At 45.7% G+C, this 21,098-nt stretch overlaps 1 protein-coding gene across 1 annotated transcript; it reads left to right on the plus strand.

Annotated features, from left to right (window-relative positions):
* The first annotated feature begins 881 nt into the window (after positions 1-881).
* On the plus strand, positions 882-20,828 carry TMEM74B (transmembrane protein 74B). Its single transcript, XM_069243306.1, has 2 exons — positions 882-1,054; positions 17,552-20,828. The coding sequence occupies exon 2, from the start codon at positions 17,616-17,618 to the stop codon at positions 18,348-18,350; it is 735 nt and encodes a 244-aa protein (XP_069099407.1). The 5' UTR covers positions 882-1,054; positions 17,552-17,615; the 3' UTR covers positions 18,351-20,828.
* Positions 20,829-21,098: the final 270 nt, after the last annotated feature.

Below are 21,098 nucleotides of genomic sequence, written 5' to 3' on the forward strand. Positions count from 1 at the left end.
AACTTGTTCCTTGTGTTGGGGTCCTGTCTGAGAGAGAGAGGGAGTATGAGTTGTGTGGTGTTGGCGTAAGAGAGGGTGTTGATATCGTCTGACCAGATGATGCAGGTCAGAGCGATCATGTATACATTGAAGAGGGTGGGACTGAGATATGAACCTTGAGGAACTTCACAGTTGAGTTTGCAGGCTTCCGAGGAGTGAGGGGCCAGGCTGGCAGCTTGGGTTCTTGTCTCTACAACCTACAGTGCTACACCCCTCAACAACCTACACTGCTTCTCCCCTCTACAATCTACAGCCGATGTCCTGCTACGTCCTTCGTCCACTGTACGACCTACTTTACTCGTCCTTTTACAATGTGCGTCTCTGTGACCTAGAACCCCTCTCCTGGATAACCTACAGCATCTCTACCTTCTACCGCCTCATGCTTCCCGCCACAATATGCCTCTCTCCTTGAGAACTGACAATACCTCTCCCATCTACCTCTCCCTACAGTCGCCTCTCTGCTTTTCCTTCCCGCCTCCATCTTCTAACTTTTCTTTCCGTCTGTCACTGGCTCTCCTCTGGATTCCTCTCCACTTTCTCCCTGTCCTGTTTCTCCTCACCTTTCCTCTTCACCTCATAAATCTTCCCTTCCCCTCCTCCCACCCCTAACCAGTAGGACATCAGTGGTTCTGTCACCTGGCGCATCTCCCAGGCTGCCTTGTTTGCATCCTCTCCTCTCCACACCGTTCTGTCCCTCGCCTCCCTCAGCTAGGGTCGCTCTGCCCTTCTACCTCACCCCGTCCTCCCTGCGTCTTCTGTCCTCTCTGTCCGCACCCTCTTCCTTCTCTCCCCCTCCAGCTCCCTTTGGCCTTTCTCCTCACCCGCCTCCTCTCTGTATCTTTCTCCTCTCCCCGCCTTCTCTCTCTCGTTGCCTCCCTCCTCTCCACACCTATCCCCACGTCCCCTCCTCTCTGCTGCTGTGCCGTAGGACTCCCCCATCGCCCCCTCCCCCTCGCTGGACCAGCCTCCGCAGGGCTCAGATGATGCTGGGACGCCGCTCACGCCCTGCGCCCAGGTAGGGATCTCTGCGGCCGGGCCCTGCGGCCCGCGCCTGCTCTTTGCGTCTCGGGGTCGGGGGGTGCCATAGGCGCAGTGCCGTGCCTGCCGCTGCCAGCGGGTGACCCCATCGTTTCCAGCCCTCCTTCTAGCTCGGAGGGCACGGGGAGCCGTGTGGGCGCAGGGCGGCTCTGCAGGCTCCCCGTGGGAGGGGGCACTGCCACAGGCTCCCTGCTGAGCCCCTCGGCGCCCCCTCATTACCCAGGACCCACTGATGCAGGGGGCATCGCTCGCCCAGCTGTGCCGCCGTGTGCAGCTGGCAGCAGGTGCGGCATGTCTGTGGGGAGCTCGGGCTTGTGAATGTAGGGCACTGTGTGCACAGCAGCACACGCGGGGAACTGGTGGCAAGGGGTGCCCCCGCCGGCCTGCACCTCGGAGGATGCCCGTGCCGATGACACGAGCCTGCGTGGAGCTGTTTGTGTGTAGTATATCCCTGACCCATTTCTTAATCCCGCCTCCCGTGTATTTACATACGGAGAGCGAATCTGTGTGTTTGTGTGTGAGATAGAAGTGTGTGTGTGTGAGAGAGAGAGAGACAGAGAGCGTGGCACTCGGTGTGTGTGAAAATAAGTGTGTGTGTGTGTGTGTGAGAGAGAGACAGAGAGGGTGACTGCGTGTGAGACAGAAAGAGGGTGGCACTGTGTGTTTGTGTGTCTGTGTGTGTAAGAGAGTGTGTGTATGAGAGAGAGACAGAGGGTGGCACTGTGTGTGTGAGAGAGAAGTGTGTGTATGAGAGAGAGAGAGGGTGGCACTGTGTGTTTGTGTGTCTGTGTGTGTAAGGGAGTGTGTGTATGAGAGAGAGAGAGAGAGAGGGTGGCACTGTGTGTGTAAGAGAGAGGTGTGTGTATGAGAGAGAGAGGGTGGCACTGTGTACACCACTGGTGCGCATGCCTGTTGTATGGTTGTGGTGGCTGGCTGGTGCACCGGGTGCCCAGAGTCGTGGGAGATGTCATGCCGACGGCCCGGTGGTGAATGTGGTTCTCCGTGTGTCTGTGCGCAGGCATGTGTTTGCATGTGTTTTGTGTTGTGTTTGAGCGAGTGCCTAGGTTTGAGTGGGTGCCTGTGGGGTATACGTATGTTCGTGAGGGTATAACTACATCTGCGGGGGTATATGTGTGTCCCGTGCGTGCCGCTTTAGATGTTTCCAAAGGCGTCTGTATCCTTGTGCACTGCACATGGTGCCTGTCTATATGCCCGCGGGAGGTGTGCACAAGTAAACATGTTAGTTTCTGTATGTCGAGTGCCGTGCATTTGACTCTGTTTGCATGGATATGCGCCTGCATGTGTGTTTGTGCGAGAGAGCACCTGTGGGTGCGTGTATGGGCCTGTGCGCGTGTCTCTCCGCCGGGGTGCGCTCTCTCCTCGGTCCAGTTGTGGTGGTGCTGTCAGAAGCAGGGAGAGAGGCGGGCTGACCTCTGACCCTTTAGAACAGGCCCCGACGTTCTACGGATGGATGAGGCCACGTGCGCAGCAGGTGCGTGACCCGGGCGGGGCGGTGGGAGTCGCAGCCCCAGAGCCCGCCCGACCGCCTCTGCCTTGACCCCTGCAGCTTGTGCAGCTGACGGTCTGTGCGCGAGGCCGTGGGTGCGTCCAGGAGGCTGACTGTCCTCCCCTTAACCCCCTCTTTAGAGTCAGGGAATTAGTACTGACCAGGGACAGCACCAGTGCTACCCACAGTTAGTATCAGTGCTACCCACGGGCGGCGCAGACATCGCCCACGGTCAGTAGGAGATTTACTCCCTAACATCAGTACTACGCACGGACAGCACACTTACTACCGCGAGTATCGTTAGTGGTACTCACATCTTCAGTACCACCCACTGACAGCAGCAGTACTGCCCATACACTAGCAGCAGTGGTCACCACTGATGGAGAGCACCTATAGCGAGCAGTAGAACTATGCACTACTGATAGCAACAGTACTACAGACAGTAGCGGTGCTCATAGAAGCAGAACTACTCATTAATAGCAGCAATACTACCCACTGATAGCAGCAGTACTGCGCACTGATAGGAGCAGAACTACCCACCAATAGCAGCAATCCTACCCACTGATAGAGAGTGCAGTCCTACTCACAGATAGACAGCAGAGTACTACACACAGGCAGCAGCAGTTATATTCACTGCTAGACAGCAGCACTTCTACTCACCGGTTTACAGTAGCAGTACTACCCACTGGTAGCAGCAGTACTACCCACTGATACACAGCATCAGAACTACACAGTGATAGGCAGAAGTACTACTCACTGATAGACTGCAGCAGTGCTACCCATGATAGCAATACTACTACTCAGTGATAGTAGCAGTGCTACACATTTGTAGCAGTAGTGCTACACACTGATAGCAGAAGTACCACTTACTGACAGACAGCAGCAGTACTATCCACTGATAGAGAGCAGCTGTAGTCCCCAATGATGAACAGCAGCAGCACTGCCCACTGATAGCAGCAGTATTACTCTCTGATGAACAGCAGCAGTACTACTCAGTGACAGAGAGCAGTAAGACCCATTATAGAAGCAGTACTACTCACTGATAGACTGTAGCAGCACTACCTCCTGATAGCAGCATTACTACCTCCTGATAGACAGCACCAATACTAAACACGGATAGACAGCAGTGATACCCATGATAGAGAACAGCTGTATTACCCACGATAAACTGTAGCAGTACTACCCACTAGTAGCAGCAGTACTACTCACTGATAGACTTCAGCAGGACTACACACTAGCAGCAGTATTCCCCACTGAACAGCAACAGTAACATCCACTGACAGACATAAGCAGTACTACTCACTGATAGCAGCAGTACTACTTACCGATAGCAGCAGTTCTACCCACTGATAGCAGTAATACTCATGATAGACAGCAGTGTTACTACTCACTGATAGACTGTAGCAGTACTACCCACCAGTAGCAGCAGCACTACTCACTTATAGGCAGCAGCAGTACTACACACTTATGCCCCATAATACCCAGATAGATAGCAACAGTACTACTCCCCGATAGACTGTAGCAGTACTAGCAGCTGGTAGTAGCTGTACTACACAGTCATAGCATAATAGATAGCAGTAGTACTACCCACTGAGAGCATCAGTACTCCCCTCTGATGAACAACAGCTGTACTACCTACTGATAGACAGCAGCAGCAATACTCACTGATAGACAGCAGTAATACTCATGCTAGACAGATGTACTACCCACTGATGAACAACAGCAGTACTACTCACTGATAGCAGCAGTACTACCCACTGATAGAAAGCAGCAGAACTACAATCTGATAGCCACAATACTAGCCACTGATAGCAACAGTACTACCCACTGATAGCAGCAGTACTGCATACTGATAGCAGCAGTAATTCCCATGATAGCAGTAGTGCCACCCACTGGTGAACAACATCAGTACTACTCACTGATAGCAGCAGTACTACCCACTGATAGACAGCAGTACTACCCGCTGATATACAGTACAGCAGCAGTACCACCCACAGATAAACACTTTCAGTACTACTCACTGATAGACGGCATCAGTACTCCCCACTGATAGACAGCAGTAGTACCATCCACTGATGAACACCATCAGTGCTACTCACTGATAGACAGCACCAGTACTACCTACTGATAGACAGCAGCAGAACTACCCATTGATAGACAAGCAGTATTACACACTGACAGCAGCAGTAGTATCCAATGATAGACAGCAGCAGAACCACCTATTGATAGACAGCAGTAGTACTACACACTGATAGTAGCAGTAATACCCACTGATAGACAGCAGCAGTACCACCCACAGATAAACAACATCAGTACTACTCACTGATAGGCAGCATCAGTACTACCCACTGACAGACAGCAGTAGTGCCATCCACTGATGAACATCAGTACTACTCACTGACAGACAACAGCAGTACTGCCTACTGATAGACAGCAGCAGAACTACCCACTGATAGCAGCAGAACTACCCACTGATAGCAGCAATACTATCCACTGATAGCAACAGTATATATACTGATATTAGCAGGAATACCCACTATAGCAGTTGTACCACCTACTGATAGACAGCAGCAGAACTACCAATTGATAGACAGAAGCAGTAGAACACACTGATAGCTGCAATAATACCCACTTATAGACATCGGTAGTACCACCCACTGATGAACATAATCAGGACAACAGTAACACTACACACTGATAGCAGCAGTGATACCCATAATAGACAGTTGTAGTATTACCCACTGATGGAGAGCAGCAGTAATACCCATGATAGACAGTAGTAGTATTATTACCCACTGATGGAGAGCAGCAGTAATACCCATGATAGACAGTAGTAGTATTATTATCCACTGATGGAGAGCAGCAGTACTACCTACTGATGGAGAGCAGCAGTTCTACTCACTGATGGAGAGCAGCAGTACTACCTACTGATGGACAGCAGCGGTAATACCCATGATAGATAGTAGTAGTATGACCCACTGACGGAGAGCAGCAGTACTACTCACTGACGGAGAGCGGCAGTACCACCCATCCAGAGAGCAGCGGCCCCGGAGGTGCTGCAGCAGCCGCCAGTGACTGGCGGGGGTTTCGTGTCCGAACCCGCCCTGAAGCCCGCTCACTCCCGCGCCGGGCCTTCGCCCGCTCACTCCCGCGCCGGGCCTTCGCCCGCTCACTCCCGCGCCGGGTCTTCGCCCGCTCACTCCCGCGCCGGGCCTTCGCCCGCTCACTCTCACTCCCGCGCCGGGCCTTCGCCCGCTCACTCCCGCGCCGGATCTTCGCCCGCTCACTCTCACTCCCGCGCCGGGCCTTCGCCCGCTCACTCCCGCGCCGGGCCTTCGCCCGCTCACTCCCGCGCCGGGCCTTCGCCCGCTCTCCGCCCGGCTGTCCCGGGCCTGCATTTATTCGGGTGCCGATGCCGCCGCGGCGCTGCCGGTGCGGGGAGGCTCCGCACATGTTACACCTTCCCTCTGCAGCAACTCCGAGCTCCAGAGGTAGCACCTACGTAAGACCTCATTTGACAATGAATACATTCAGACAGCATCAACGACCGGTCCTATAACTCAGTTTACTTCAGCTCCTTTGAAATGAAGGCAAACCTGTGCAACTCCTGGGAACTTCCTCCAAGATTTGCCCTTTTTAATAAATAGAGTTGATGTCGCCTTTCTTTCTAAGACAACTTCGCAATCTCACCAACTGAGGGAAATAGAGCACTCTTGTGTTTTAATTTCTCACTTCCATAATCACATGTTGCGACCCTAGATGTCGGTTTCCAAACACTCAAAGAAAAAACATCATAGTTGAAACTTTTGTGCTTCTGAGTAACTGGTAATCTCATGAGGTAGGAAGTCGACCATGTGTCGCTTGCTCGTGTCAGTGGTGCCAGCTGTCTGTTCTCTGCTCCCAACTCGTGACAGAACTTTCACAGCTACAAGGACATAACAAGTCGGTGCAGCTTCTAGTCTCTGGTTGTCAACACCACAGACACCGTGATCTGCAGCCTGAAGAAGGCCTGCCTTAAATGTTAAAAACGGCAACATACTGTCAATGCTCTAAATACATTTTTTTTTGGCCTCGGATATCCAGCTGTGAACCTAGTCACATTTTCACACTGCTCAAATGTTCTCTCAGTCATTGTACAAAGACCCCACACTCCTCTTCGGCCCTCTGAAGATTGAGTCATAGTCACACGCTTGAATTCAAATGTTCCTTAAAATATCTCTTCTCTCTTCTTCTTAGTCCTTCATTTATTCAAGAATATTCTGATGTGTTGCACTATATACAAAAGTTTCTTCTTATTTGATCATTAAGTTCATTGAAACAGCAATATGTATCCCCGGTCGTTTGTCAAAAGTTTCACATACTCATTAAAACTGCAGGCAAGGGTCCTGGTTGTCTGTGCACCTTGCCTGTAATGCAATTCAGATAAAAATGGTTAAGTAGCTAACCTCAAAAGCAGAACAATTCCTGTTTTTTCACTCAAACTACAGTATCCGAGAGCTTACTTTTTTGATGTAGCGGTTTCGGCGTGTAGCAAATTGAGGCAGTTTTCCAGTGGATTCCGGAATGAGCGCCACCGAATTGTAGGAAAAGTTAGTAGATTCGCTCATACTTCCTGGACTGTGAGTAGATTTGCGCCCTCTTCCCGGACTCTTGGAGAGCTGTGTTTGCCACAAAGAGCATCTGGGCTATAAGTGTACTAGAAACTAACTTTTGGTCTCTGCTGTCCCATGAAGATCAATGATTCGAGTTGTGCACACTTTTTTCCCTTTCCGGCAATGCTCATGAGATTACTCATGCTGGGTGACATCTTTAAGGGTGTTCACTGTTGGTCTCCAATGTTGCTAGGCTTGTGTCAACAATCCTAATGTGGTGGGTATCTTGCTCAAGTGTTTCGTTATTGGTATTAAGCTAATATAATCGTAGAAGAATTACAGGGGTTAAAACAGGTTTATCTGCAATGCCATATTGAGAAAAATTAAGTAACCTTTTCATTAGTTCAAGTCTCGACTTTTCATTCTTTACAAGTAATGACTATAATCCAATTTATCATTTTTACTCTTGTTGTATATGGTGTCCAGTTGTTTTAAATCCAGAATAATATCTTTTTTAGTAACCTCTTTGTTCTGTTGCCCCAGGCGGGTTGAGTGTAATACATGTACAACACGTGGAACCTGATCTTTGAAACATTGTGTTGTTTCCCATCGAAGTTTTATGCTACACTAAATTGTGTCTACTTCTCCTGTGTTACTCTTGTGTTTCGTAATGCGTGTTTTAATTTTTTGATCTGTTTTGCCTACATAAGCTAGTCTTCACAGGCATTTGATGAAATAGATGCAGAACACTGTATCACATGTGGGTGTGTGTTTAAGTGGTATCTTCTTGCCCATAAATTAGTAGTGCACCATATTCCATTTTTATGGTATTATCGCAGGATGTACAGTTATGGCATGGTACTGTACCCTTATCAGTACTTTCAGGAATTTTGATTTTTTTCTTGTTACAAAGTTCCTTTAGATTTTTACTGCTGTAGTATGAGATACTTGGAGGCCTTCCTAAGATTTGATTTAGTTTCTTATCAGTTTCTATGATGGTCCAGTGCTTGCAATTAATGTTCATATTTTTTACTTAGTTGTGAGCATTTGCATATCATTACTGGTCTGATGTTTTTTTACCTTGTTTCTCAATTAACAAGATGTTCCTTCAGTGACATCAATTGTGTCCTGCTTGGTGGAGGGTTCCTTAGGGTACCCCTATTTTGAAACTTTTCAAATATTTTAATTTTAACGTCATTGACTTTATCCAAGCTCATTTTTCTCTAATTAATTGGGAGTAAGTTAAATGTTTTTGCAGTGTCCACGGTTGGAAAGATTTGTAATCTAGCATGCTTTTCCTGCCTCTACGTTTACTATATAGATCTGTCTCATAAAAGTCATTTAATATCATTCTGACACCAAGGAACATGATGCATTGCTCATTTTGGTTTCATTTAGTGATATTCTCAGAAAGTTCTTCCTTAGTTTTACTCCAGAACAAGAACACATCATCAGTGTATCTGAGAAACACTTTCTGTACAGAGGACCAGTCTTCTTGCGTGAAGACTTGTTTAGTCAAGAATTTGAATATACTGGTGTAAGGTGAAGCTGCTCCAGACTCCACAGAAGGACCTTTGAGTTGCTAAAAATACTTGTCATCATCATCATCATGGAAGAAGATGAGACACCGTGAGACCTGTAAAATGTCCAACAGTGAAACACTATTGGCATCTTCCGGAGGATGTTTTTGCAAAGCCCATCCAACAGCCTTCAATCCTGCTTCATGCAGAATGAATATATAGAGTTAACATTCATTGTGCAGAGCATGCATTGAAGCTCTGAGATTTCTTTTGCTCCTTTTAGTTTTTCTTAGAAACGAGCCTGTGTCTTTAACGCCCATATTTATGCTTTTTTAGGGCCGCAATTTTTGACGCAAAAGCAGCGCAAACTTACAAAATATAATTGTATTTTGTAAGTTTGCGACGTCTTTGCGTCAAACAAAACGCAAACGCAGCGCTAAAAAAGTATAAATATGGGCCATAGTCTTAGTCATGAATTGCACTACGGGCTGAAGATAGAAATCAAAGTATTTTCTTATGGGTTGGTGTAATGAGTCTACTGCTGAACCAGTCGGTCTTATGGGAGAACCCATGGATTCTGATGAATCCCGGGTGACAGGTAGATATGTGCCATTCCACCCGTGAACACTCGAAGAAAATATACCTTACTCCCAACTAATTAGAGCAACACAAATAACATCTACTCAGACAAATTTAAGAGAATTAAAATTAAAATGTTAGAGAAGTTCCACGAAGGGGTATCCCAAGGAAACCCCTGCCCCAAATCAGGAGAGAGAGGTGCCGTCACTGAACAAAACGTATTACTAATGTAAAAACCAAGGACAAGAACCTCAGACTAGTAATGATATCTAAATACTCAAAATAAAGTGAAAACAAAAAAAACTGAAAATTGCTGCGAAAACAATGGACCATCATAGAAACTGATGAGAAATTCAATCAAATTCTAGGCAGCCCTCTCATGGTGTAACCCAGCCACAGTAGGAATCTAAACAAAATTTGTAACAAAAAGATCAACATTTTGGAAAGTAACCATAAGGTTACATTATCATGTCATAACTGCACATCCTGTAATAACATTGTAAAAGGTAATATGGTTTACCATCGATGTATGGGTGGATGATACTACTTAAGCAGATATCCCACACGTGATACAACGTTCTGCGCTTATTTCATCAAATACCTGTGCAGATTAGGTAATATGAGTAAAACGGAGCAAAAAATTAAAACAAGCACTACAGAACTCAAAATATGACAAAAATTAACAACACAAAATCAAGTGTAGAAAAACACTTTAATGAGAACAACACAATATTTCACAAGTCAGGTTCCAAGTACGGAACACGTATTACACTCAATCCAAGGGGCCAAGCGAACGAAGACATTGCTACAAGGGAAATGATAGTGGATCAGAAAACTGCTTACCATGGACCCCAAGGTTAGGAATGATAATTTGGATTATTTGTCGCCAGTGGAGTCTGAAAAGTCGAGACACTTGCAATCATGAGAAGGTGACATATATTTTTTTTTATCATGGCGAAATATGTAAGCCTGTTTTAAGATTCCTTATACGATGATATCTTAATACAAATGATGACACACACTTCAACACGGTGTCCACCAGGATAACGTTGTTGACACAACCCTAGCAACACCGGAGGCCAAAAGTGAACACCTGTAATGTTGGCACCAACCCTCATCCCAGTATTGAGAAAAAAAAGTTAGTGTACACAATTTGAACAACTGATTCCCAAAGGACAAAACAGAACTGCAAGGTATTTTCCAGCACACCGAGAAATCGTGTACTCCCTTCAGCACACAAAGACCCTCAGAGATTTCATGAAAAGTGTGCAATCTACTAACTTTGGCAACAGTGTGGGCGTACTAATGATGGCTTCTACGGGGCTCGCTCCTACAAACCCACCGGCAAGCTGCCTACATCAAGAAGGTGAGCACTCAGCCACAGAAGATCTTTTGAAGAACCAGGAATATTCTTCTCCAATTAGATGCTTTTTATCTGAATTGTTTTATTACATGTGAGGTGCATGGACAACTGGGCCCCTCTGCCCCCAATTTAAATATGTGAAACTTTTTCCAAATGACTTGGGGATACATCTTGAAGTTATAATGAATTTATTGAACAAACAAGGAAAAATACTTGTATAAAGAGTGAACCGTTTCAGAATGTTTTGACATGATTTAAGATGAAAAGACAAGTGTTGCTTCCAGGAACGCTTGAATTCATATATGTAGCTTGGTCTCTATTTCAGAGGGTTCAAACATAGTGTGGAGTCTCTGTAAAATGACTGAGATTACATTCGAGCAGTGTGAGAATGTGACTTTATTCCCATTCAGACATAGGGCTAATTAGTCTCCTTTGTTTTTAGCGTAGATTGTAAATTCTGGATTCCCTCAGAAGAAGAGTTTACCAGAACACTAAGCCCATATTTATACTTTTTTAGCGCCGCATTTGCGTCCTTTTTTGATGCAAAAGCGACGCAAAATACAATTGTATTTTGTAAGTTTGCGCCGCTTTTGCGTTAAAAAGTGGCGCAAATGTGGCGCTAAAAAAGTATAAATACGACCATAAATGCACTGGGGAGATGTTTAAAATGTATGGAATTTACAAATCAAGAGATCGGATCCATGGAGATTGAATAAACTGTGGAAGTGTGGTTGTACATTTGTACGCACTAGCAACCACGAAGACTGATTACACCTGGAAAGGTTCTGTGTGGTGCCTGTGCTTAACACCCACACGCTGGGTGACACAGAATGACCGCCCCACCACTGACCACTTTTTAAATAACATCCAATTAGCATCACAACCTATTCTATCAAATATTTTCTTAACAATTTGCTGCCTGTTAAAAATGGTAAATTGCTCAACACCTGCATGCAGGAAAAACCTCTAATAAATATGTATTCCAAAGGAAGCTGTAAGAGCAACTACACAGTGAGAAAATATTAGACATACCCTATTTTTTGCCTTCACTAGCAATTAGCCTGCTGTTTATTGAGGCAAACACAGCTAAACTCGATAGGTACAGTTTGGTCGATGGGAAACCGAACAGTTGCACTGGGTACTTCAGAACTGTGTGCAACTAGGCCACGTGACAGAAAAGTTTCACCAGTGCATAAAATCAAATAAGGCAACTCCACTTGAAAGATGCTGTTGGTTGCATAGTAGATGGTGGGGCAAAAAAGGATTTGCTCCAAACTAAAACGTTATATCAGGGAAAACACGTATCAAAATCATTTTAACACACTTTTTGCTGTGTTTACAAACTACGGAAGGTGAAAATCTTCGAATCTTATTTTTCAAATGTAAAAGACAGGACTTCGGGTTCCATTTATTCTTATATATGCCAAAAATGTGAGAAAATCAGTAGGCTATATTTAAAAAATGCCATTCATTGGCTATGATGTCAATGTTACAACATTAAACCATTTGTAGGTAATTAATATGTTAATTATATTTGCCAACTGATCCAAAATCCGCTTGCTCAATGTTTGCACTGAAACTCTTTCTGTAATTCAGACTAGAGCAAAATATCTTTCCTTCATTCTGTATTTAACGCGTAGCAACATGGTGCTCCTTAGATTTGTCATGTCTTTTGCACAAGTCCAGAGTTTCTATAATACAGTCTCATGGTACTGGCTCTGAAGCTGGACACAGCACTCAAATCGCTAAAGTATTCTATACTGACCGCTGGTAAGATCTCTCTCTACGCACCCATTAGACTTCTGCTCCTCCTGGGTCTTGCCACATTGTTTTAAATTGAGTTTCCTTTCAGGGCTGCCCCTGGACGCATGGGAGCCCATTCACAAAGGCATTTTGAAGTACATAAAGTAATAATCGTGTTGTACTCTTTTGTGTACTTGTACAGACATTTGTGAATTGGCCCAAAACATCTAAAAGAGGAGTACAATGGGAATATTGACAAAAGTAGTACAAACAGAACCCTGCTCTCTTACACTTTTACTAAGAGGGAGTTGGAAGTTTGGGGCCTAGTAATGAAGGCATGAAAGAGTATGTAAAAGCATACCCCTGTAGTACTACTTCCTGTATTCAGAAATCTGCCCCATGGCCAGGTCAGAAGACTCGTTGGCAGTGTTTCTGATGCCCTTCTTAGGGGCAAGCAAAGCACTCCCTCCCTCTTCTAATCTCCCTTTCGGGGGATTTTAACCACACCCATGTTACGTCAGTCACTTTCATTGGTTCATGGGCTTGCCTTTTAAAATCTGCTTGTTTTAATTTGTGAAAGGCATGCACACGTCATGCCTTTTCCGGTGTTCAGCCCTCCTTGAGAGCACCGGTAAACTAGTGGAAACACACGAGGCTCCATGTTTTCCATATGGTTTTCGGACTACTTTTTCTCTCTATCTCACAGCGATTGCGCTCATTTTTTAATTTTTTTTATTTAATGTGGCAAGAAAAGTCTGGTCAGGAGTTAACTTGACGTAATGCGAGACCCGTTGCATTGCACACACACACACACACTCTCAGATAGACCGAGGAACCAGTGTGATATATTTCAGTAAGGTAGCCACGTCAGCTCTAGGTTAGAACTATTCATCAACAGCAGGGTCGGGGTATTGCGTGGGCACCGCCCCGCCCTCCACTCCCCACGCAATTACTTGCTTCCAATTGTTGTTTTATATCATCTGATTACAACAGCAGAGATGTAATTACACCGAGGGATCTGGGGAGAGATTAATACGGCCTGATAACTGATTTGACTCATTGTCCAGATTATGGGCTCGGAAAAAAAGGAAAGCTATTTACTGTGCCATGAATCCAGGTCACTCGAAGTGACAGAGACTCCGAGGATACAACCACCCTCCTGAATAGACAGCTACTCTCAAGAGACAGAGGTTTCAGAAGGGTCAGGGGCCTTCCTGGATAGACAGCTGCTCTGAGGAGACAGGGGGCCTCATGAAAAGACAGCTACTCTGAAGAGACAAAGATTCCGAGGAGATGGGAGCCCTCCAGAAGAGACAGCTACTCTGAAGAGGCAGAGGTTTCAAGAAAAGACATGGGCAGTCCAGATTAGACAGCTACTCTGAAGAGACAGAGGTTTCAGAAGAGACAGGGGACCTCCTGGATACACAGCTACTCTGAAGAGACAGGGGTTCTGAAGAGCCAAGGGATCTCCCGAAGAGACAGCTAGTCTGAAGAGACAGAGGTTTCAGAAGAGATGGGGCATTCATGAATAGACAGCTACTCTGAAGAGACAGAGGTTCTGAAGAGGCAAGGGACCTCCTGAATAGATAGTTACTCTGAAGGGACAGGAATTCTGAAGAGGCAGGGGCCCTCCTGAATAAACAGCTACTCTGAAGAGACAGAGGTTCTGAAGAGACAGGGGCTCTCCTGAGTAGATAGCTACTCTGGAGAGATACAGGCTCTGAAGAGACAGGGGTTCTGAGAAGACAGCTACTCTGAAGAGACAGAGGTTCTAAAGAGAGGGGCCCTTCCTGAAAAGACACCTACTCTGAATAGGCAGAGGTTCTGTAGACGCAGGACCCCTGCTGAATAGACAACTACTCAGTAAAGAAGAGGTTCTGAAGAGATAGGAGTCGTCTTGAATAGACAGCAGCCCTGAAGAGACAGAAGTTCTGAGGAGACAACTACTCTGAAGAGACAGAGGTTCTGAAGAGACAGAGGCCCTCCTGAATTTTAATAACTACTCTGAAGAGAGATTCTGAAAAGACAGGGCTCCCCCTGAACAGACAGCTACTCTAAAGAGACAGAGGCTCTGAAGAGACAGCTACTCTGAAGGGCAGAGGTTTCAGAAGAGACAGGGCCCCTTTTGAATGGATAGCTAGTCTGAAGAGACAGTTGCTCTGAAAACAGCATGAGAGAAGTGTTGGGATTGGGTGGGGAGGGAGGAAGAAGACAAGAGGAACCGAGGCGGCTGGAGCGCGAGAATATGGAGGCAGCAGGTTTTAAATAATTTTTTTTTATTACCTCCGTGGTCCTGCTCCACGTGCTGCTCCCACCCCTTCCTGGCAGCAGCTGCTACTGGTCCATGGGAGTTTATATTGGCAAAAAAAAAACGGAGAAAGGAGGCGGGCGAACCCATCTTTACTGGGATTAAAATTACCAAAGACAGTCAAGCCTTGAGGTCTACAAACCTATAGGGATGTCAGCAAAATGGATTGTACTACTGAATATTGACACCAACAATATTGTGGTACACGAATATCTAGAACAGAATATCAAGGGAGAAAATATCAAAAGGTAAGTGCATATAGGACATTTTCTTTTTACTTTTCATAACTTCAAATCTATATATCTTGGATATACATCTACCACATTGGTACATATATGTGGGAGTACATGTAGAAAAGCTAGACTTACCTGTCAATATGTGTTTCGATATTTGTTCTTGATATTCTGTCCCACCGATATTGTGTGTTCAATAATCAGGGTGCACATCAGCAAAATGTAAATCAAATTTCTGTTCTCTGATAATAACAAGAAGTCAAATTCAAGACAGTAGCTTTAGTAAACGTAGCAGCAATAGTTTCAATGTATGGGTATTGTCAACACAAAATTCTTAATGTTTAAGAACTTCTGTGCATCAATAGCAGCAGGATCCCCTCTAGAAGTACAGCAAACTTTAAGATGATTTTGTAGTTGAGAAGGAAAGCAGAAATGAGATCAAACCACAGGGGCCTGTCAACCAAGACACTGTGAGGCAGAGACAGAATAATGTGATTATTTTGTGAGCATAACCAGAAAAATACTTGCCATTTAAGAGCACAGCTTTATGGCAGAGTAAATAAGTAGCAGGCACATAATATTGCTTACAATGTTGTGTTAGTATGGATTGTTCTTCGTACACGTTAAAGATAATACGGGCTTCACCAAGGTCTAAGCACCTCTGAAACCAGGACAGAATTTCAGAGGCTGAATTCTTGTATCTTAAGAAGCCAAGCATTCAAGTGTCACACTGCAAAGGGGAGAGAGTGGGTTTGTTGGCACTTGATGGATGGTACTTTGGTCTCATTTTGGGTGCATCCCCTTCAAGTATCTGCTGCTCAGGCGTAAACGCTTATTCATCAAAAAGACGTCTTACCTTATCCTTACCCCAAGACTAGGCCTACCAGTTACACCTACCCTAACCATATAACCCTGACATTACCCATCAACCTAACCCTGACTCTATAGCCAACTCCAGCCATTACCGTCCTCCTAGACGAGTCAAACCCTTACACTTTCCGTTAACAAATACCATAACCCCAACCCTAAAATGTCCATGCAGAGACGTGGATTTGCCTCCGTGTAATGTGCAGCCTCGACGGTGCGAAGCCCAGATTCAAGAGGTCTCTATCACAGTGCCAAGAGATGATTTAATCCGTAGAGCTGTTCTATAACATTTCTAATTCACTCGCTCCAGGGAGCAGCCATCTTGTACCACAAAGTACTAGTTGGTATCTTATGGGCAATGACATCATGCTTTTTCTAATGGAGCCCAGGTATATTGTGGGCACAAATAAAACAGAGTAAAAATATACCAGGTAGTCTGTAGTTACATGGAAATCAAACAAACGTCCAATTTCTACATAATGTAAAGCCGTAGGTAGACAGGGGACAAAAGAAGTCCAAAGACCAGACAACAACCTCCTCCCATAAAACACAAGAAGCACAACAAGTGCATTGTTAAAATAATTGCCCCACGAAGTGAAAAAGCTCAGCTTATTTGAGGGCATAGAACTTAAGGATTGCCTGAATTGTGTTGTCTCATGACAGAAAGAGGGACCCTATGAAGACAGGCTCAGAGACAGGGACTTTGGTGGACAAACTCTGAGGTAGAGACTTGGTGGAAATGGGCTCTGAGACTGGGAGACGGAAAGACAGGTGATTCAGGAACTCAGAGTGCGCAGGCTCTAACACAGAGGCTATGAGACCATGGGTCTGATAGGGACCTAGAGGACACGGGTTTTGCCACCGTAAAACTGGGTAGATGGGCTCTACGATAGGAACTCTAAGGGGACAAGCCAATAGGACTCAGAGAGCACAGGTTCTGTGATGTCGAAAAGAAGGCCTCTGAAACCTGAAGACTGAGATGTGCTCTGAGACAGGGATTCAAAAGAGATGGGCTGTGTGACGGGGACACCAGGCAGACTGGCTCTTAGATAGGGAATCTGAGGGAACATGGTCTCAGACAGAGCCTTAGGGGGGCCGGCTCTGAGATAGGGACTCTGAAGAGGTGGACCCTGAGACGCGAGGGACTGAATAGACAGGCTCTGAGATAGGGATATGAAAAAGATGGGACTCTAAGATGGGGAGTCTGAGAATATGGATACAGGGATATAGATGCCGAGGAGGAAGACACTGCAAAGAGGCACTTTATCTGAGACAGTGAGCTATAAAGAGACTTGCGTTTAAAAGGTTGCGCAGAAACAGAAACTGAGGAAATAAGGGCTGAGGATAACGAAGGGCAGAAGATGTGGGAATTCTGAAAAAGGGACTTCTGAGCAACAAGGAGCTCTACAGAAACAAGAATACCACTAAATGGGTGTTGTAATAAGATCAAAGATAATGTGATAAACAAAAGTTGTCATGGCCTAGCAATTAGTGGTTTACTTTTATTATCTAATAGGTTTTGCAGCTTTTGTCTTTGATCACATTTTTCTTTTATTTCACTTCTCCAACTTCCTTACCACTTACTTTTTACTCCCTGTTTCTTTTTTCCCCAACACCGACTCTCCTCAGAACTCTTCCCATTCTTGTGCCCCCTCATGTTTCTCACACCATCCAAGGCTCTCTTCCTCCAACGCACCCCTTTCTCACTGTTTCCCCCGCTCCTCTCCTCCTTTGCCCATGCCTGTCCTGTTCTCACTTTCAGGGCTTCCACTACTGTTGAATTGGGCTTGTGATCCAGTGATGAAGAAGAGGAGAGCTGTCCTTCAATGGCGTCTTCACACTCCCTGGAACTGAAACCTCTTGGAAGGACACAGGGGCCAACAAGGAAGTCGCCTCCTGCAACCGGGGAGAGGTCATTGGCCCCGACGGCTGGTTGCAAGGCTGGCATTGATAATGCCTCCTTCAATGCAGATGAGCAGGAGACCAGCTTCAGGAGCCAGGAGGAGACTGGACATGACCCATCAAGCAGCTCTGCAGGAGGACACGAAGCCAGGGGTCTCCCAGCGGCCAGCAGGCTTCCTAGAGACGACTTGTCCCCAAGGTCCGAGGATGGGCGCGGGGCAGAGCCTCCGGGTCACTCTGTGGACTATGGCTTCATATTTGCTCTGGTCTTTCTAGTGAGTGGGATTGTCCTGGTGGTGATTGCCTACACTATTCCCAGGGAAGCGCGGGTGAACCCCGACACAGTGAGTGCCAGGGAGATGGAGAGGCTGGAGCTTTACTACGCCCACCTGGGCTCCCTTCTGGACAAGTGCATCATTGCAGGACTGGGGCTCCTGACCTTGGGGGGCATGCTCCTGTCTATGATGCTTATGGTATCCATCTGCAAAGGGGAGCTGTACAGGAGAAGGACCTTCACTGCCTCCAGAGGACCCATAAAGACCTATGGGTCCATCAACCTGCGAATGAGACAACTTAATGGGGAGGGGGGCCAGGTCTTAGTGGAGAACGAAGTCATCCAGGTGGCAGAAACCAACTCAAACAGCCATCCAAGGTCTTAACGCCCCATGCAACTGTTCAGCTCACCGGCACACAAGAGGGACAATGTCATGTCAACAGAAAGCTTGCAACTTTTGAACAGGATACGTCATTGCTGACGTGAGCCACCATGTTTATTGTTTTCACTTTAAACATTTTTGTGGTAGCCTTATCGCTTTAAAGTTGTGAAAGATAGAAACTTTACAAAGTTTGTACTTGCAACCGTCTTGGCGAGTTCCTTGATGTATTGTGGATAGTTGTGACGTCATTCGCTGCGGCTTGCAGCCACTTTGGCCGTGAAGAAACCTAAGGCAGTGGTTTTCACTCACGGCAAATTCCCAAGTTGCTCCTGTCGCAGCTGCAGTGGAGATAACATCACACACATCCCACAAGGCATCGAGGTGCGCCTGAAGATGGCGCTGGAGTTGAACATGCTCGGGCCACTTCCGGGTTTTCAGAATTGTAAAGCTAAGAGGAACACACAGGGGCGTCAATCCAACTCTTTCAATAGAAGTAGGCTTTATGAGCAAGAACTCATTTTGGATGAAAACTGTGCCGTTTTTTGTAACGTTACACAGAACTAGAATTTCCCAGCAGGCCATTAATATTTAGCCTCACAGTACGAGAACCACGAAGTTTGTCAATTGTGTCCTTGAAAGCACTGATTACTCAATAAATAGCCACAGCAATAGCACGAGCAGGGGTCTAATCCTGGTGTGCAAATTTTTAAATAAGGATTGTCAGGCATAAGTGTTTGCAAAGCACACATTTACCCAGAAGGGTTTCTCGGAGCTGAAATTCCGTGTATTGTTACTCAGAGGGTACTCATTTTATCAAACTAGAAGGATGAAAAGCAGAGTGGACCACTGGCATTCAAACCTTTGATAATGAGATCAAACATAGATTCTTGCTATGGATGCCTTAGTCCACTGAGCCATGAGATTCAAAGTAGAGAGGTTAAGCTGACATAACTAAGGCAACAAAGCCCAATCAGAGAAGGAGGGGTTACATAAATTATGGTTCCTGTTAATCAGAGTCCCCAAGAAGCTAAACACTAACTACAGACAGCCTGAGCTGCGTCACCTCCTGCCTGTGCAGAATTGATGCTCACTGGTGCAATGTGTGAGATGCTGTCACTGGCAGGCAGCGTGGTGGCTGGCGTCGTTGTGGGGGGGTCTGAGGGCTAGGTATTAGTGGGCAGTGTGAGGAGCTGCATTATGCAAAGCTGGCTCTAGTGAGAAGTGTGAGGAGAGGCCAGTGGTGGGCTGTGAGAGGAATGTCCACTGGGGGCAGTCTGAAAACCTGATTCCAGTGGGCAATGCAAGAAGCTGGCATTTGGTGCATTTAAGAGAACTATTGTAAGAACATTTCTTGCCTCAGTGTTCCCAATCTGACACCTTCTAAGCGCTTGGAAAACATTGTGTGCGATGCACAAAAACTATGACGTCGAATTCAGTGAGCACTGACAAGCTGAGTAGGAAGTAGAGAGCGCCTCACAAGTCACTGCCACGTCAGTGTTCATTCCTGTGTTGAGATAAGTAAACATATACATGCCATTACCAGAGTTTGCCCATTTCTCTTCACTCTTTTGGTTGTATGTTCATCTGTCACCAGCTCAGTTATGTACAGCATACTATGCCTCACTTGCACCAGCCACGCTAAGGAAGAACAGATTGGGGGAGCAGGGCCTGAGATTTTCACAGGAAATGGCCAAAATAATACACAAATTGCATCCCTAGAAGTTCCTTTCTCACCCAGTCAGAATGCTGTAACCACATACTAAATGCTTATGGAGTACAATTTGCACCAGTGGAACAAATTTGCCTTTTCATCATGGCACCCACGAAGACGCGCACCACACGTGATGCCACGCTGCAGCAATGACTGGGGTCTCAGGGCCCAAGGGGGGCACTGGCTAGAAAGAGGGTCAGGGCCTCTGATCTTCTGTTGGGCCATGAGTGACTGGTGCAGACTGCCTTTAAATGTCCAGAAAGAATGTATGTTTAAAAAATGTAATACAATAATAAAGACTGTTATCTTAACACCAATCCTGTGATGCAAATTCTAAGTGTGGGTTCCAACCTATGCCCGGCTGCATGAAGGTTCAAACCCAGGAACTCGAACTCAAATGACGTGGAATGAGACGGTATTAAGTTTTCTTTCACACGGAATAAATCTGTAAGAAAACATTTAGTTTGAAAAAACATCTTTGAAATGTTAACTTTGACCACAACAACAATCCAGCATTATAAAAACCTGGCTATAAAGTCCAAATGTGTTTGGCTCTTACTGGTGTCAGAATAGTTAATCTGTTCCCTTGAAGAAATTCTAATACAAGGCAATGATTAAAGTCAGCGTTTTGTCCCAGTCAAAATTGTAAACATTAAAGCAGCTCTTTTAAAATTTATATTTTTACGCAGAATTAAAATATATTTTTCTGAACAAAATGTTTTCAAACTAAATGTAGAATACCTATAGCTAACATTGTGAAATTAAATGTTTCAAACCAAATGTAATTTGAGCAAAGGGTCTCCTTCTGTACCAAGAATTATTAGCATAGGGTGAAGCTGAAGGCAAACTCGTTTTTTCCCTCCTAGAAAAAAAGTTGGCATGCATTGCAGTTTTCCTTTAGCCAATGTCATCTTCGAGGTGCTTTTGCTGACACAAGGCACATTGCATCACTTGGTAAAGTTGGCTCAAGGCAAACTCTGCGTTTCTGTTTCACCTGGTGGACCAAGAATGATTAGCATAGGGTCAGGTTATAGGTTCAT

The sequence above is a fragment of the Pleurodeles waltl genome, chromosome 7, assembly GCF_031143425.1.
Source record: "Pleurodeles waltl isolate 20211129_DDA chromosome 7, aPleWal1.hap1.20221129, whole genome shotgun sequence".
Classification (NCBI taxonomy): Eukaryota; Metazoa; Chordata; class Amphibia; order Caudata; family Salamandridae; genus Pleurodeles; species Pleurodeles waltl.

Excerpts from the sequence above, each read along its gene's own strand:
- TMEM74B (XM_069243306.1), top strand. The coding sequence starts at position 17,616 with ATGGCGTCTTCACACTCCCTGGAACTGAAACCTCTTGGAAGGACACAG.